Source organism: Carcharhinus amblyrhynchos, unplaced genomic scaffold (assembly GCF_965287045.1).
Source record: "Carcharhinus amblyrhynchos unplaced genomic scaffold, sCarAmb.v2.hapA scaffold_593, whole genome shotgun sequence".
Lineage (NCBI taxonomy): Eukaryota > Metazoa > Chordata > Chondrichthyes > Carcharhiniformes > Carcharhinidae > Carcharhinus > Carcharhinus amblyrhynchos.
Window position 1 is genome coordinate 33,362 of NW_027650333.1, and position 18,901 is coordinate 52,262.

Sequence of the window (18,901 nt, forward strand, 5' to 3'; positions counted from 1 at the left end):
GAAGCAGCTGGAGACTGTTGGGCCCCAGTCCATGCAGCTGCCTTGGATCCACATGCAACACATTACAGCGCAGAACAGGCCCTTCGGCCCACGATGTTGCGCCGACCAGTTACAAAAACAATGACCCACTAGCCTATACCAATCCCTTTTCGTCCATAAACCTATCCAGAGATCTCTTAAACGCCCCCAAACTAGATGCATCTACAACTGCAGCAGGCAGGGCATTCCAATCCCTCACCACCCGCTGGGTAAAGAACCTACCCCTGACATCCGTCCTGTAGCTACCCCCCCTTAATTTAAAGTCATGCCCCCTCGTGCTAGCTTTCTCCATCCGAGGAAAAAGGCTATCACTATCCACCCTATCTAAACCCCTAATCATCTTATATGTTTCAATAAGATCCCCTCTTAGCCGCCTTCTTCCCAACGAAAACAACCCTAGATCCCTCAGTCTCTCCTCATAGGACCTCCCCACCATACCAGGCAACATCCTAGTAAACCTCCTCTGCACCCTCTCCAACGCCTCCACATCCTTCTTGTAATGCGGGGACCAGAACTGCACACAGTACTCCAAGTGCGGCCGCACTAGAGTAGTGTACAGTTGCAACATTACACTGCGACTCCTAAATTCAATCCCCCTACCAATAAACGCCAAGACACCGTACGCCTTCTTGACAACCTTATCTACTTGATTCCCAACTTTCAGGGATCTATGTACACACACACCTAGATCCCTCTGTTCATCCACACTATTCAAAGTCCTCCCGTTAGCCCTATACTCGACACATCTGTTGCTCCTACCAAAGTGAATTACCTCACACTTCTCCGCATTAAATTCCATCCGCCACCTCTCGGCCCAGCTCTGCAACCTATCTAAGTCTCCCTGCAGACTATGACACCCTTCCTCACAATCTACCACACCTCCAACTTTGGTGTCATCAGCAAATTTACTAATCCACCCAACTATACCCTCATCCAGATCATTAATAAAAATTACAAACAACAGTGGCCCCAAAACAGATCCCTGAGGCACACCACTCGTAACTGCACTCCATGATGAATATTTACCATCCACCACCACCCTCTGTCTCCTATCTGATAGCCAATTCCTGATCCAACTTCCTAGATTACCCACAATCCCATACATCTGCATTTTCTGCAGAAGCCTACCATGGTGAACCTTATCGAACGCCTTACTAAAATCCATGTATACCACGTCAACTGCCTTACCCCCATCCACCTCTTTGGTCACCTTCTCAAAAAACTCAATAAGGTTAGTAAGGCACGACCTACCTGCTACAAAACCATGCTGACTATTTCTAATCAATTCATTACACTCCAAATAACTATAAATCCTATCCCTAATAATTTTTTCTAAAACCTTGCCCACAACAGAAGTAAGACTCACCGGTCTATAATTCCCGGCAAAGTCTCTGTTCCCCTTCTTAAACAATGGGACAACATTCGCTATCCTCCAATCCTCCGGGACTACACCAGAGACCAATGACGACCTGAAGATCTGAGCCAGAGGCTCTGCAATCACCTCTCTAGCCTCCCAGAGAATCCTAGGGTAGATCCCATCCGGACCAGGGGACTTATCTATTTTCAGCCCCTCAAGAATTTCCAGCACATCCTCTTTATCAACCGTAATACTTTCTATTTTACACCCCTGCGACCCAATGTCCTCCTCAGCTATATTCATGTCCCCCTGCGTGAACACCGAAGAGAAATATTGGTTCAATACTTCTCCAATCTCTTCCGGTTCCACACACAACTTCCCCCTGCTGTCTGTAACTGGCCCTAATCTTGCCCTGACCAACCTTCTGTTCTTGATATACTTATAGAACGCCTTAGGATTCTCCTTAATCCTATCAGCCAAAGTCTTCTCATGTCCTCTTTTAGCCCTTCTCAACTCACTCTTCAACTCCCTCCTAGCCAATCTAAAGCTTTCTAGTGTACTATCTGAGCCCTCCAATCTCATCCGAACATAAGCCTCCTTTTTCTTTTTAACCATCGACTCAACTCTTTTAGTGCACCACGGTTCCCTAGATCTACCAAATCCACCATGCCTGACAGGGACATACCTATCAAGGACTCGCAGTAGCTGCTCCTTGAAAAAATTCCACATTTCAGATGTTCCCAGTCCCTGCAATCCCCTAATCCAATCCATGCTTCCTAATTCACTCCTGATAGCCTCATAATCGCCCTTACCCCAGCTAAAATTGCTGACCCGAGGTTCACGCCTATCTCTTCCCATCACTAAGGTGAACGTAACCGAATTGTGGTCACTATCACCAAAATGCACACCAACTTCCAAGTCTAGCACCTGGTCTGGCTCATTTCCCAGCACCAAATCCAATATAGCCTCACCTCTAGTTATAGTTATATATATATATATATAGTTATCTAGTTATAGCCTTGGATCCACATGCAACATACCTTTGACTAGCACCATTAACACCTGCTCTACATCCTCAAGCCCAGACCATGGCACTCTGGCGAACAGTTAAAAAACCAGCCGCAAACCAGGCAGCCGGAATTCCCCTTCATACCTCGTCAAATTCCTCGGTCATCTTCCGGATTATTTCCGCATTCTGCAGCTTCTGGAACATCTCCGAGGTCACCACGCCTGCAGTAATAGAAAAGCCATAGGATGAGGGAGCCAGGGGAGTCTGAATCACTACAACCCTTCCCTCCGCCACACTAGACACAACATCCAACAAGAGGCTGCCACTCTGACCCTCTAGCCTGGTAGATTCGACAGAATGCCACCCCTCAAGCCTTCCGTACAAGAATAGAGGCCATTCAGCCCCCCCCGAGCATGTTACGCAGGAACAGGAGGAAACCATGCAGCAACTTGTGCCTGTCACACAAGAACAAGAGGCCACTCAACCCCGCCGTGTTGTCTGCCAGTTGCCAGGTAGGGTTAAAAGGTATTACCCGAGCCTGGACAGAGTGGGAGTGGAGAGATCCAGTTATCAACATGGGTACTAATGATACAGGTAGGATAAAGAGCACCTGTTAAAGGATAAAGAGGACATAAGAAATAGGAGCAAGAGTCGGCCATCTAGCCCTTCGAGCCTGCCCTGCCATTCAATAAGATCATGGCTGATCTGATAGTGGATCAGTTCCACTTTCCCGCTTTCTCCCCTTAATTCCCCTGTCTATCAGAAACCTATCTACCAGTGACTTCAATATATTTAGCGAGGCAGCCTCCACCACTTCAATGGGCAGAGAATTCCAGAGATTCACCACCCTTTGAGTGAAGAAGTTCCTCCTCAACTCCAATCTAAACTGCAGCACCCCCCCCTTATCTTGAGGCTGTGCCCTCCAGTCCTGCTATCCTTTCTAAGCGGGAAGAATCTCTCTACCTCTACCCTATCCATCCCCTTCATTATCTTATACGTCTCTATGAGATCCCCCCTCATCCTTCTAAACTCCAACGATACAGACCCAGTCTATTGAGCCTCTTTTCATAGTCCAACCCCCTCATCTCCGGTATCAGCCTAGTGAACCTCCTCTGCACTCCCTCCAAGGCCAATATATCCTTGCGCAAGTGTGGTGACCAAAACTGCACACAGTACTCCAGCTGCGGCCTCACCAGTGCCCTGTACAGTTGCAGCAAGATCTCCCTACTTTAATATTCTATCCCCCTCGCTATAAAGGCCAGCATCCCATTCGCCTTCTTGATCACCTGCTGCACCTGCAGACTGGGTTTTTGCGACTCGTGCACAAGGACCCCCAGGTCCCTCTGCACCATAGCACGCTGCAGCTTTTCGTCCTTTAAATAGTAATCCCTCCTACTATTATTTCTACCAAAGTGGATAACCTCACACTTGCTAACATTGTACTCCATCGGCCAGGTCCTCGCCACTCGCTCAGCCTATCCAGGTCCCTCTGCAGACTCTCCACACCCTCCACACAATTTGCTTTTCCACTCATCTTTGTGTCATCAGCAAATTTCGTCACCCTACACTCAGCCCCCTCCTCCAGATCATCTATATAAATGGTAAATAGCTGAGGCCCCAGCACTGATCCCTACAGCACTCCACTAGTCACCAACTGCCAACCAGAAAAGCACCCATTGATTCCAACTTTCTGCCTCCTATTAGACAGCCAATCCTCTATCCATGCTAACACCTTACCCCCAACTCCGTGCCCCCTAACCTTCTGCAGCAACCTTTTGTGAGGCACCTTATCAAACGCCTTTTGGAAATTCACGTCCCTCTGGGGCAGCATGGTCACACAGTGGTTAGCATTGCTGCCTCGCAGTGCCAGGGACCCGGGTTTGATACCTGGCTTGGATCACTGTCTGTGCGGAGTCTGCACGTTCTCCCCATGTTTGCGTGAGTTTCCTCTGGGTGCTCCAGTTTCCTCCCACAGTCCGAAAGACGTGCTGGTTAGGGTGTATTGGCCGTGCTAAAATTCTCCCTCGGTGTACCCAGACAGGCGCCAGAGTGTGGTGACTAGGGGATTCTGACAGTAACTTCATCGCAGTGTGAACGTACTTGTATCTAATAAATAATAAACTTTACTTTTAAAGCAGTTCCTCCTCATCTCAGTGTTAAATCTACCGTCTCTCAGCCTATACCTGTGACCTCTTGTTCGAGATTGCCCCACAGGGGGAAACATTTGGTCTACATTTACTTCACCAATCCCTTTTAGAATTTTATATCCCTCGTTCGGATCCCCTCTCATCCTTCTAAACTCCAGCGGGCACAAGCCCAATCTCTCCTTGCACAACCGACCCTTTCAACCCCGGAATCGAGCAAGAAATATTTGGGATATAGTCCGGCTTGGGGTTACCCTGACAGTGGGGAAGTCACACCGCAACCGTACAGGGAGCGGTGAAGCCACATCAGGAGCGCTGTATACAGTTTTGGTCTCCTTGCTCGAGAAGGGAGATAAGTCTTATCAGGAAAAGTTCAGCAGTTTTACGTTGGCGTTAAGGAGAACGAGAGGGGACCTTATTGAAATGTTGAAAGATTCTGAGGGGCGGTGGTGGGGCTTGGTAGACTCTGAAAGGACGTTTCCCCTTGTGGGGGGAACCCATTACTTGGGGGGGTGGCACAGTTTAAAAAGCAAGTCCACTTATGACGGAGATGAGGAGGAATTTCTTCCCTCAGGAGGGCTATTACTGTCTAGAATTGTCTTCCAGGGAGAAACTGGGTGTCAAATATGTTCATGGTTGAGGTTGACGTATTTTTTTGATCGAGAAGGTAGCTGGGGGTTATGGGGAGGGGGTGTGTGGCTCGACGGGCTGACTGGCCTACTCCTGCTCCCGTTTCTGGTCAGTATTCAGCTCCCGAGCTGCTCTGCGCCCAGGCACGAACCGCCGCCGCCTCTGCCCCGCTCACCTTTACACCCGCAGCAGTGAATGAAGAAGTTGAGCAGTTCCAGTAGGCCAGCCTCTCTGTCCAACTTGTAAACCTCCAGCCACTCATCGACCAGCGTCTAACGAAGGGAGACAGGTCAGTCACGCCCACTGCAGGGGGGCCAGGGCACTCACTACATCCTACCCCCCCCCCCCCCCACACACACAAACAGCAGGGGGCCGGTGCACTTACTACACCCTCCCCCCCCCCCCCCCCCGACTCCACACACACACACACCCATCCACCCACAGAGGGGCCAGTGCACTCACTATACCCTCCTCCCCCACACCCACCGCCCTGCCCCCCCGCCTCACAAACACACACAGTGAGGCTGGTGCACTCACTATACTTGCCCCCCCCAACACACACACACACACACACACACACACACACACACACACACACACACACACACACACACACCACAGTGGGCTGGTGCAGTCACTGTACCCTCCTCCCCCACACACACCACCTCCCCCACCGCCCACCTCCCCACACACACCCACCCACCGTGGGGCCGGCGCACTCACTACATCCTCCTCCCTTACACCCTCTCCTCCCCATCCCTGTCCTTCCTCCCTCCCCACACACACGGGTCAGTCACACCCACAGCAGGATCTGTGGGCTCCCTATATCCTCCCCACCCACCCGACACATGCGCACACACTGAAACATGTCAGTCACACCCACAGCAGGACTGCTGCACTCTCGATATCCTACACCCCACACCCTGCAGCATCCCCCCCCCATACACACACACACACTGAAACGTGTCAGTCACACTCACCGAGTCACTGCGTACACCGAGTGGGGGCTCTTCCTCCTTTACCGTCTTTCCAGCCCCAGGCAACGTCCCTGATTCACAAATCGCTCTTGATCAAACCCCCCGCCACCCCCCCCCACACACACAACGTAAATCTTCCCACAGCGCCACGTAATCAAACACTGATCAGTGCTCACACCCACTGCCATTCCCCCGCCCCCGGATGTGGGGCACTGACCTGCATGGCACTCTTTCCCAGTTTCACTGCCTCAAACAGGTTGTTGCCGTCGCCACCGCCTTCCTTCTGTTGCTCTGGCCCGGCATCTTTCGCGCTCGCTGCCTGTCGCACTTTCCTGGGCGGCTGGGAAGAGAAAGGCTCTTTATAAAAAACGAAAAAGAGTGTGAAATCTCCCAGCGTCTTGCCCCCACGCCAAAGCCAGCAGCACTCACTGCCGCTCCAACGTGACCCAGGGGCAGCAGGAACAAAAAGAACAAAATCAGCCCGGGAAATAGGCCCTTCGGCCCAACCAGCCCGCGCCGCCATCTCAACACCACCAGTCCCCCTCTCCACCCATGACCCTTATCTAATGTTTTATGGCCATCCACATTGAGGGAAGACTAACTTAGGGACAATTTGCTACACCAATCAGCCTAACAGCACATCTTTGGGGTGTGGGAGGAAACCGGAGCACCCGGAGAAAACCCACGCAAGCGCGGGGAGAATGCGCAAACTCCCACAGACACCGGCCCAAATCCATGCGTCTGCACAGCAATCAGCGATAGTCACTGAGCTGTCGTGTTGCCCAGTATCTGGTCCAGTTCAGGCACACACTAACGACATGAAGCACTAGACCAATCTCGAACATTCAAGAGCAGCCCAAGTACGACCCATCGCGTGTATGCCCCTTGTTGGACAACAAGGCGGACCAACTTAAAACCCGTGAATGAAAAGAGAAAAAAAAATTATTATCATACCACCCATTTACCTTACCAGGGACGCCCCAATGCTAATGAGCCCTATTTAAAACAATCTCCTATATCCCTCCATCTCCATCCCACTCATGTGCCTGCCTAAGTTACTCTTAAACAACTCCAGCGTGCTTGCCTCCACCACTTTACTTGGCAGAGCATTCCATACCCCCCACTACCCTCTGTGTGAAAAACCTCTCTCTTGGACTAGGCAGACCAGGAGCAAATCGAGGCTCCAGGACAAGGCCTGCACCCTTTATCATTCGCTTCTTCTTTTTATTTAACCCTCTAAGGGGGTGCGGAGGTGGGCTGGGCCAAATCTAATTGCCCCCTAACTGTCTTGCTTGGCCATTGATTTATTGATGTCTTTTCTTTTACACCCACAGGTGACTCGGCCCGCCTTGTTGTCCAACAAGGGGGCACACACGCGGTGGGTCGTGCGAGGGCTGCTCTTGGATGTTTCGAGAGTGCTTCACGTCGTCAGTGTAGGCTTAAACTGGGCCAGCTGACGGACAACACGCCAGCTCAGTGACTATCACTGATTGCTGTGCAGACACATGGATTTGGGCTGGTATCCGTGGGGAGTTTGCGCATTCTCCCCGTACTTGCGTGGGTTTTCTCCAGGTGCTCCGGTTTCCTCCCACACCCCAAGGATGTGCTATTAGGCTGATTGGTGTAACAAATTGTCCCTAAATTTGTCTACGCCTATTGGGCGTAGTTGGGCCGGACGGCCTGTTTCCCGAGCTGTGTGTTGTTCTTTGTACTCTAGCTGCAGTCCAACCAAAACTTTATAAAATTTTGTTCATTTCAGAGGGGCAGTTTAGAGTTAATCGCATTGCATAAGAACATCAGAACGTAAGAAATAGGAGCAGGAGTCGGCCATCTAGCCCTTCAAGCCTGCCCCGCCATTCAATAAGATCATGGCTGATCTGTCGTGGCTCAGTTCCACTTTCCCGCTTTCTCCCCATAACCCTTAATCCCCATGCCTATCAAAAACCCATCAACCCGCGTCTTAAATATATTGAGCGAGGTAGCCTCCACCACCTCAACAGGCAGAGAATTCCAGAGATTCACCACCCTTTGAGTGAAGAAGTTCCTCCTCAACTCCGTTCTAAACTGTCCCCCCCACTTTATCTTGAGGCTGTGCCCTCTAGTCCTACTGTCCTTTCTGAGCGGGAAGAGTCTCTCCACCTCTATCCTATCCATCCCATTCATCAACTTATATGTCTCAATGAGATCTCCCCTCATTCTTCTAAACTCTAACGAGTACAAGCCTAGTTTATTCAGCCTCTCCTCATAGTTCAACCCCCTCAACTCCGGTATCAGCCTAGTAAACCTCCTCTGCACTCCCTCCAAGGCCAAAATATCCTTGCGTAAGTGCGGCGACCAAAATTGCTGTGGCTCTGGGGTCGTACGGAGGCCACACCAGGTTAAGGACGGCAAATTTCCCTTGGCTAGTCTTTGGTAACAAATGGCTGACGGTTACCACGGTCGCCGGGTTAGTCATTCATTAGCCGGATTTAAATTCCGCCGGTCACCGTGGCGGGATTTGGACCCATGCCCCCGACAGCATTAAGCTGGGTCTTTCCTTCTCGAGCGCCACCCCCATTCCACCGGTCCAGGATCTCTGGATCGATTAGCTTTCCACAGTGTGAAAGCACGACAACCAGTTTCCTCAACAACACCTCCTTTCCTGCCGACCAATACAGCTGTCCCAACTCTGATTGGCCTCCAATCCTTCCATAGCCGTGAGGTGTCCTGCACTCACTGAAGCCAAGTTAAAGGCAATGGGGGGAATGGGGTGGGAGGAGAGATGGACAGAGAGCAGCACAAGGCTCACTTTAAGAGGTCAGTCTTAAGAACATAAGAAATAGGAGCAGGAGTCGGCCATCTAGCCCTTCGAGCCTGCCCCGCCATTCAATAAGATCATGGCTGATCTGAAGTGGATCAGTTCCACTTTCCCGCTTTCTCCCCTTAATTCCCCTGTCTATCAGAAACCTATCTACCCGTGACTTAAATATATTCAGTGAGGCAGCCTCCACCACTTCAACAGGCAGAGAATTCCAGAGATTCACCACCCTTTGAGTGAAGAAGTTCCTCCTCAACTCCGAGTTAAACTGCCCCCCCACCTTATCTTGAGGCTGTGCCCTCTAGTCCTGCTGTCCTTCTGAGCAGGAAGAATCTCTCTACCTCTACCCTATCCATCCCCTTCATTATCTTATACGTCTCTATAAGATCCCCCCTCATCCTTCTAAACTCCAACGAGTACAGACCCAGTCTATTCAATCTCTCTTCGTAGTCCAACCCCCTCAACTCCGGTATCAGCCTAGTGAACCTCCTCTGCACTCCCTCCAAGGCCAAAATATCCTTTCGCAAGTGTGGCGACCAAAACTGCACACAGTACTCCAGCTGCGGCCTCACCAGTGCCCTGTACAGTTACAGCAAGACCTCCCTGCTTTTATATTCAATCCCCCTCGCTATAAAGGCCAACATCCCATTTGCCTTCCTGACCACCTGCTGCACCTGCAGACTGGGTTTTTGCGATTCGTGCACAAGGACCCCAGGTCCCTCTGCACCGTAGCACGCTGAAGCTTTTCACCTTTTAAATCGTAATCCCTCCTACTATTATTTCTGCCAAAGTGGATAACCTCACACTTGCTAACATTATACTCCATCTGCCAGGTCCTCGCCCACTCACTCAGCCTATCCAGATCCCTCTGCAGACTTTCCACACCCTCCACGCAATTTGCTTTTCCACTCATCTTCGTGTCATCAGCAAATTTCGTTACCCTACACTCAGCCCCCTCCTCCAGATCATCTATATAAACGGTAAATAGCTGAGGCCCCAGCACCAATCCCTGCGGCACTCCACTAGTCACCAACCGCCAATCCGAATAGCACCCATTGATATTGATAGCAACCCGTTGGGTTGGGTGGGAGGTGTCTTCTTCAAGGCACCTCCCATGAAACCCCACCCCCCGGCACTCACCTGCGCCACACTCTTCCTGCTGCTCGCCGACCGCTTACTGGATTCCAGATCGCTGTCCGAGTGCATGGACCTGTTCTCTTTGTCAGCCGTCTGGTTGTTCTCCGCCAGCACCTGCCTCGGTCTCCGGGAGAGCTTGGGGGGGGGACAGGAATGGCAGAGGGGAGTTTAATTCAGACAAACGCGAGGTGATGCATTTTGGTCGCTTGAACCAGGGCAGGACTTACTCAGTTAATGGTAGGGTGGTAATCCACAGGTCCACCTTGTTGTCTAACAAGGAGCATACATGCGGTGGGTCGTGCGTGGGCTGCTCTTGGATGTTTCGAGAGTAGCCTAGTGCTTCACATCATTTCTGTCCGCTTAAACTGGACCAGATGCTGGGCAACACGACAGCTCAGTGACTATCACTGTTTGCTGTGCAGAGACATGGATTTGGGCCGGTGTCTGTGGGAGTTTGCGCATTCTCCCCGTGCTTGCGTGGGTCTTCTCCGGTTTCCTCCCACACCCCAAAGATGTGCTCTTAGGCTGACTGGTGTAACAAATTGTCCCCAAATTAGTCTCCCCTCAATCTGGTTTCCAATGTGGAGTGCCATAAGCGTAGACAAGGGTCAGGGGTGGAAGAGGGAACTCACAATGTTAAAATGGCGGCGTGGGCTCGTTGGGCCGAAGGGCCTGTTTCCCGTGCTGTGTTATTCTTTGTTCTTGGCGTTGGAGAAAGTTACAGAACAAAGATCTCGGAGTACAGGTTTACAGCTCCTTGAAAGCGGAATCACAGGTGGACAGAGTGGTGAAGAAGGCATTCGGCATGCTTGGTTTCATCGGTCAGAACATTGAATACAGGAGTTGGGACGTCTTGTTGAAGTTGTACAAGACATTGGTAAGGCCACACTTGGAATACAGTGTACAGTTCTGGTCACCCTATTATAGAAAGGATATTATTAAACTAGAAAGAGTGCAGAAAAGATTTACTAGGATGCTCCTGGAAATTGATGGGTTGAGTTATAAGGAGAGGCTGGATAGACTGAGACTTTTTTCTCTGGAGCGTAGGAAGCTGAGGGGTGATCTTATAGAGGTCTATAAAATAATGAGGGGCACAGATCAGCTAGATAGTCAATATCTTTTCCCAAAGGTAGGGGAGTCTAAAATTAGACGGCATAGGTTTAAGGTGAGAGGGGAGAGATACAAAAGGGTCCAGAGGGGCAATTTTTTCACACAGAGGGTGGTGAGTGTCTGGAACGAGCTGCCAGAGGCAGTGATGGAGGTGGGTTCAATTTTTTTTTCTTTTTAAAAGGCAGCATACAAAGAGGCCCTCCGGCCCACCACCTTGTCCATACTGGTGTTTCCTCCTCCTCATTGTCCCCTCCCACCAACATATCTGTTCATATGCTCCCCCCCGCCTCAATAAGAACATAAGAAGTAGGAGCAGGAGTCGGCCATCTAGCCCTTCGAGCCTGCCCCACCATTCAATAAGATCGTGGCTGATCTGAAGTGGATCAGTTCCACTTTCCCGCTTTCTCCCCTTAATTCCCCTATCTACCCGTGACTTAAATATATTCAGCACGGCAGCCTCCACCACTCCAACGGGCAGAGAATTCCAGAGATTCACCACCCTTTGAGTGAAAAAGTTCCTCCTCAATTCCATTCTAAACCACCCCCCCTTATCTTGAGGCTGTGCCCTCTAGTCCTGCTATCCTTTCTAAACGGGAAGAATCTCACTCCCTCTACCCTATCCATCCCTTTCATTATCTTACACGTCTCTATAAGATCCCCCCTCATCCTTCTAAACTCCAATGAGTACAGACCCAGTCTATTCAGTCTCTCTTCATAGTCCAACCCCTTCATCTCCGGTATCAGCCGAGTGAACCTCCTCTGCACTCCCTCCAAGGCCAAAATATCCTTCCGCAAGTGTGGTGACCAAAACTGCACACAGTACTCCAGCTGCAGCCTCACCAGTGCCCTGTACAGTTGCATCAATCACTTAGCCAGCGTCCTCTGAAATGTTCCTAAGCTACTCATCACAGCCATTCCCTACGGGGAATGAAGATGTGCAGGTTAGGGTGGATTGTCCATGGTAACTGTATGGACAGTTGCAACTGTATAGGGCACTGGTGAGGCCGCAGCTGGAGTACTGTGTGCAGTTTTGGTCGTCGCACTTGCGCAAGGATATTTTGGCCTTGGAGGGAGTGCAGAGGAGGTTTACTAGGCTGATACCGGAGTTGAGGGGGTTGAACTACGAGGAGAGGCTGAATAAACTAGGCTTGTACTCGTTAGAGTTTAGAAGAATGAGGGGAGATCTCATTGAGACGTATAAGATGATGAATGGGATGGATAGGATAGAGGTGGAGAGGCTCTTCCCGCTCAGAAAGGATGGTAGGACTGGAGGGCGCAGCCTCAAGATAAGGGGGGAGCAGTTTAGAACGGAGTTGAGAAGGAACTTCTTCACTCAAAGAGTGGTGAATCTCTGGAATTCTCTGCCCGTTGAAGTGGTAGAGGCTACCTCGCTCAATATATTTAAGACGCGGGTTGATGGGTTTTTGATAAGCGAGGGGATTAAGGGTTATGGGGAGAGGGCGGGAAAGTGGAACTGAGCCATGACAGATCAGCCATGATCTTATTGAATGGCGGGGCAGCCTCGAAGGGCTAGATGGCCGACTCCTGCTCCTATTTCATATGTTCTTATGTTCTTAAACTGACCCTTAGTTTTCAAAGATGTGATGGTTAGATGTATTGTCCATGGTAAATGCACGGGGTTATATGGGGGAAGGGGGGGGTGGGGGGCCTGGATAAGATGCTCTTTCGGAGAGTCGATGCAGACTCAATGGGCCAAACGGTGGTCTTCTGCGCTGATGGGATTCTATGAAGTCAGAAGGAGGGTGCAGATAAAGGGGAGGGGGAAAGAGTTCAATACTGAGAAGGGCTGCGACAGGGGGGCATCGAGAAGCTTGCCAGATAAGGGAAAATAAAAACGAAAACACATTTTGGGAAGATTTTTTTTAAAATTTTGTTCGAGGTATGTGGGCGTCATATACGCTGGGCAGCACGTATTGCCCATCCCAGAGTGCCCTGGAATTGAGTGGCTTGGTAAGCCATTTCCACCTGGAGTCACATGGAGGCCAGACCTGGTCAGGATGGCGATCTGTCGGTAAACCAGGCTGCAGCACCTGCTGAGAAAGCAGGAGGATAATTGATCCGATAAAGGGGAGTGTTTGCTTTAGTCTGAGGGAATGCATTTTGTGACGTTGGTGTACCTTTAATTGTGGGATTGTGTTCGGTGCAGACGCGATGGGCCGAAGGGCCTCTTTCTGCACTGTAAGGTTCGATGGTTTGAGAATTTTTTGGGGGAAAATCTCTGCAGTTTGTAAGCTGCTCTTCTGGTTTCACTGTGGCATGAGCTGTCTGCTACACATCCTTTTATTGCTGCTTCAATGGTTTGAATGGGGTTTTGTTTATTTTTATTCTGGGCCTCAGGGTGCCTGCTGGGCATTTGTTTTATGGCCCTGCGTTGCTGGGGAGGGAGGGGGGGGGATGGAAGAATGATTGACAGGTCAGGAGTTCTTTCATTTTCAGTTCACTCTTCTGATACCGGAGATGAGGGGGTTGGACTATGAAGAGAGGCTGAATAGACTAGGCTTGTACTCGTTAGAGTTTAGAAGAATGAGGGGAGATCTCATTGAGACGTATAAGATGATGAATGGGATGGATAGGATAGAGGTGGAGAGGCTCTTCCCACTCAGAAAGGACAGCAGGACTAGAGGGCACAGCCTCAAGATAAGGTGGGGGGGTGGTTTAGAATGGAGTTGAGGAGGAACTTCTTCACTCAAAAGGTGGTGAATCTCTGGAATTCTCTGCCCGTTGAAGTGGTGGAGGCTACCTCGCTAAATATATTTAAGACACGGGTTGATGCGTTTTTGATAGGCAAGGGGATTAAGGGTTATGGTGAGAGGGAGGGAATGTGGAACTGAGACACGACAGATCAGCCATGATCTTATTGAATGGCGGGGCAGGCTCGAGGGGCTAGATGGCCGATTCCTGCTCCTATTTCTTATGTAATATAGAGAGAGAGGGTAGCAGGGGCAGACAGGGAGGGGAGTGGTGATGGTGGAGGGGAATGATCTATCGAGGCACAGCGTGCATGCAATGGGTCACATGCACCCCCCCCAACCCCCCGGGTGGCGTGATGGCACAGTGGTTAGCGCTGCTACCTCACAGCGCCACGGATGCAGGTTTGCTTCCCGGGTTGGGTCACTGTCCGTGCAGAGTCTGCACAACCTCCCCACGTCTGCATGGGTTTCCTCTGGGTTCTTCCCACAGTCCGAAAGACGCACTGGTGCACCGTCCATGCTAAATTGTCCCTCAGTGTAATCCGAACGAGTGCCAGAGCGTGAGAACGAGGGGGATTTTCACAGTAACTTCACTGCAGTGTAAATGTTAAGCCGGCTTGGGACTAATAAATAAACCTTTCTCCACGCCGTGATGGTTCTAACTAATGGAAACAATGTCCTCCACTCACCTCCTCTTGGTCTGGCACTCACCTGAGCTGTGCTTTTAGACCGTGCGGCGCTCACAACCAGGCTACTGGCGTCCTGGTTACTGTCCAGCTTTGCTATTCCTGTCTCCTTCCCCAGGTTCTGGTTACTCTCGGTCAGCACTCGCCTGGGCCTCCTGGAGAGCTGGCAACACACAGGGGAGGGGCTATGAGTATGTGGGGCTGGAGGAGTGGATGCGTTACACATGGGGTGGCACAACGATGTGGGGAGGAAGGGTGTGGGTAGACACGGAAGGACGCACTATGTCCTGACAGGTTTATAAGAAATAGGAGCAGGAGTTGGCCATCTAGCCCCTTTGAGCCTACCCCGCCATTCAATAAGATCATGGCTGATCTGATAGTGGATCAGTTCCACTTTCCCGCTTTCTCCCCTTAATTCCCCTGTCTATCAGAAACCTATCTACCCGTGACTTCAAAATATTCAGCGAGGTAGCCTCCACCACTTCAACGGGCAGGGAATTCCAGAGACTCACCACCCTTTGAGTGAAGAACATAGAACATAGAACACTACAGCACAAACAGGCCCTTCGGCCCACGAGTTGTGCCGATCACATCAACACCTACCAACCTACAGACCTATCTATAACCCTCAATCTCATTAAACCCCATATACTCATCCAGAAGTCTTTTAAAAGACCCCAGCGAGTTCGCCTCCACCACCACTGACGGCAGCCGATTCCATTCACTCACCACCCTCTGAGTGAAAAACTTACCCCTAACATCACTTCTGAACCTCCCTCCCCGCACCTTAAATCTGTGTCCTCTCGTAGCAACCATTTCAACCTGGGGAAATAGCCTCTGAGAGTCCACCCTATCTATTCCTCTCAACATTTTGTAAACTTCTATCAGGTCGCCTCTCAACCTTCGTCTCTCCAGGGAAAAGAGTCCCAGCTCCCTCAACCTAACTTCATAAGGCATGCCTCCCAGTCCAGGCAACATCCTTGTAAATCTCCTCTGTACCCTTTCAATAGCTTCTACATCTTTCCTATAGTGAGGCGACCAGAACTGCGCACAATACTCTAAATGAAGCCTGACAAGGGTCTTATAAAGTTGCAGCATTACCTCCTGACTCCTAAGCTCAATCCCTCGATTAATGAAGGCCAGTACACCATACGCCTTCTTGACCACCTCCTCCACCTGCGAGGCCGATTTAAGAGTCCTGTGGACCTGGACCCCAAGATCCTTCTGCTCTTCAACACTACTCAGACTTCTGCCCTTGATAGTGTACTCGTTCATCCCGTTGGTTCTGCCAAAATGGACGACTACACATTTATCTGCGTTGAAGTCCATCTGCCACTTCTCCGCCCAGTCCTGCATCCTATCTATGTCCTGCTGCAACTTTTGCCATCCTTCCAGACCATCCACAACACGACCAACCTTCGTGTCATCAGCGAACTTACTTACCCATCCCTCCACTTCCTCATCCAGGTCATTTATGAAAATGACAAACAACAAGGGTCCCAGAACAGATCCTTGAGGCACTCCGCTGGTGACTGACCTCCATTCAGAAAAAGCCCCATCCACAACCACTCTCTGCCTTCTGCAGGCAAGCCAGTTCTGGATCCACAAGGCCAAAGGCCCTTGGATCCCATGCCCTCTCACCTTCTCAAGAAGTCTTGCATGGGGGACCTTATCAAACACCTTGCTGAAGTCCATGTACACTACGTCCACGGCACTTCCTTCGTCAACGTGTTCAGTCACATTATCGAAGAACTCAACTAGGCTTGTAAGGCACGACCTGCCCTTGACAAATCCATGCTGACTATTCCTGATCATGTCAAACCTCTCCAAATGTTCGTAAATCTTGTCCCTCAGAAGCCTCTCCATCAGCTTACCAACCACTGAGGTTAGACTCACCGGTCGGTAATTTCCCGGGCTATCTCTGTTCCCTTTCTTGAAAATAGGAACTACATCCGCAATCCTCCAATCCTCCGGAACCTCTCCTGTCTCCATTGATGACGCAAAGATCATCGCCAGGGGCTCTGCAATCTCTTCCCTCGCCTCCCACAGTATCCTGGGGTACATCCCATCTGGTCCCGGCGACTTATCTACCTTGATGGAATTCAAAAGTTCCAACACATCCTCCTCCTTAATATTCACGTACTCAATCCTTTCCATCTGCTGGAAATCCATAACAAAATCTCCCAGATCGGCTTCCACTGTGAATACTGAGGCGAAGTACTCGTTAAGCACCTCTGCCATTTCTTCTGGTTCCACACAAACCTTTCCCCCCTCACCTTTTATAGGTCCTATCCCTTCTCTTCTTATCCTTTTACCTTTCACATATTTATAGAAGGCCTTGGGATTCTCCTTAATCTTACCCGCCAAGGTCTTCTCATGACCCCTTCTGGCTCTCCTAATTTCCCTTTTAAGTTCCTTCCTACAGTCCTTATACTCCTCAAGATCTTTAACCTCTCCTAATTCCCTGAACCTCTTGTACACCTTCCTTTTCCTCCTGACTAGGTTCAACACAGCCTTTGTGCACCACGGTTCCCTCGACCTACCATAAGAACATAAGAACATAAGAACATAAGAAATAGGAGCAGGAGTAGGCCATCTGGCCCTTCGAGCCTGCCCCGCCATTCAATAAGATCATGGCTGATCTGTCGTGGCTCAGTTCCACTTTCCCGCCCTCTCCCCATAACCCTTAATCCCCTCTCTTATCAAAAACCCATCAACCCGCTTCTTAAAAATATTTAGCGAGGCAGCCTCCACCACTTCAACGGGCAGAGAATTCCAGAGATTCACCACCCTTTGAGTGAAGAAGTTCCTCCTCAACTCCGTTCTGAACCGCCCCCCCTTTATCTTGAGGCTGTGCCCCCTAGTCCTACTGTCTTTTTTGAGCGGGAAGAGTCTTTCCACCTCTATCCTATCCATCCCATTCATCATCTTATACGTCTCAATGAGATCTCCCCTCATTCTTCTAAACTCTAACGAGTACAAGCCCAGTTTATTCAGCCTCTCCTCATAGCTCAACCCCCTCAACTCCGGTATCAGCCTAGTAAACCTCCTCTGCACTCCCTCCAGGGCCAAAATATCCTTGCGCAGGTGCGGCGCCCAAAACTGCACACAGTACTCCAGCTGCGGCTGGAGTAAACCCCCTTGTCTCATCGGAACGTTGTCATTCAGAGCTCCAGACACACATTCCTTGAATATCTGCCACCTTCCTTCAGTACTTTTCCCTAAGAACGCCTCCTTCCAGTTTATTTGTCCAAGTAACTTCCTGACTTCTTCGTATCTCCCCTTACCCCAGACAAACACCTTCCTAGCCTGCCTGATCCTATCTCGTTCCAACGCAATTGTGAAGGAGATAGAATTATGGTCACCATTTCCAAGATGCTCTCCTACCGAAAGATCCATCACCTGCCCTGGTTCATTCGCCAGTACCAGGTCAAGTACAGCCTCTCCCCTCGTAGGCTTATCCACATACTGTGTCAGGAAACCTTCCTGAACACACCTAACAAACTCCTCCCCATCCAAACCCCTTACCCTAGGGATATTCCAGTCGATGTTTGGGAAATTGAAGTCTCCCATCACGACAACTCTGTTGTTAAGTTCCTCCTCAACTCCAAAGACCTCCCTGCTTTTATATTCTATCCCCCTCGCTATGAAGGCCAGCATCCCATTCGCCTTCTTGACCACCTGCAGACTGGGTTTTTGCGACTCGTGCACAAGGACCCCCAGGTCCCTCTGCACCGTAGCATGCTGCAGCTTTTCGCCCTTTTAAATAATAATCCCTCCTACTATTATTTCTGAGAGTGGTTTAGATTCCACTCTCAACTCCTTCAACTCTTCCCCAACACCAATAGTTCACAGGCCCCTGGACGCCTTGTACAGGATGAGGCACACAAACAGACCATATCATTTACTCACCCCATGGGAGGAGGGAATAGGAGATAAACATGAACACCAGCAGCAGCTGTGGGATGTAGGGGTTAGCTCAGGTTAGAAACCAGCATCCTGTAACGGGCAACATCAGCCTGGTGTACAGAGGTTCCCTGAGGAACACAGTCACCGCAGTGGGAGAACTGTCACACTGGAATCTATAATCCAGGATTAAAGCAGTCCCACATTCGAACTCTGAATGGATGAAGGTGGCACTGAGACGTGTGGTGGGAGGGAGCGCCGCGCCGCCAGAGGGTCGGCGACGAGGGAGCGCCGCGCCGCCAGAGGGTCGGCGACGAGGGAGCGCCGCGCCGCCAGAGGGTCGGCGACGAGGGAGCGCCGCGCGCGCCAGAGGGTCGGCGACGAGGGAGCGCCGCGCG

General features: G+C 50.6%; 1 protein-coding gene across 1 annotated transcript in view; it reads right to left on the reverse strand.

Annotated features, from left to right (window-relative positions):
- LOC145339659 (cohesin subunit SA-1-like) overlaps positions 1-18,901 on the reverse strand; it is a 69,586-nt gene that overhangs the window by 32,565 nt on the left and 18,120 nt on the right. Inside the window, exons 5-9 of the mRNA XM_080184173.1 lie at positions 14,623-14,760; positions 10,094-10,225; positions 6,374-6,496; positions 5,355-5,451; positions 2,550-2,626 (exon numbers count right to left, since the gene is read on the reverse strand). Coding sequence (XP_080040299.1) covers positions 2,550-2,626; positions 5,355-5,451; positions 6,374-6,496; positions 10,094-10,225; positions 14,623-14,760 — 567 coding nt within the window. The remainder of the gene's footprint in view (positions 1-2,549; positions 2,627-5,354; positions 5,452-6,373; positions 6,497-10,093; positions 10,226-14,622; positions 14,761-18,901) is intronic.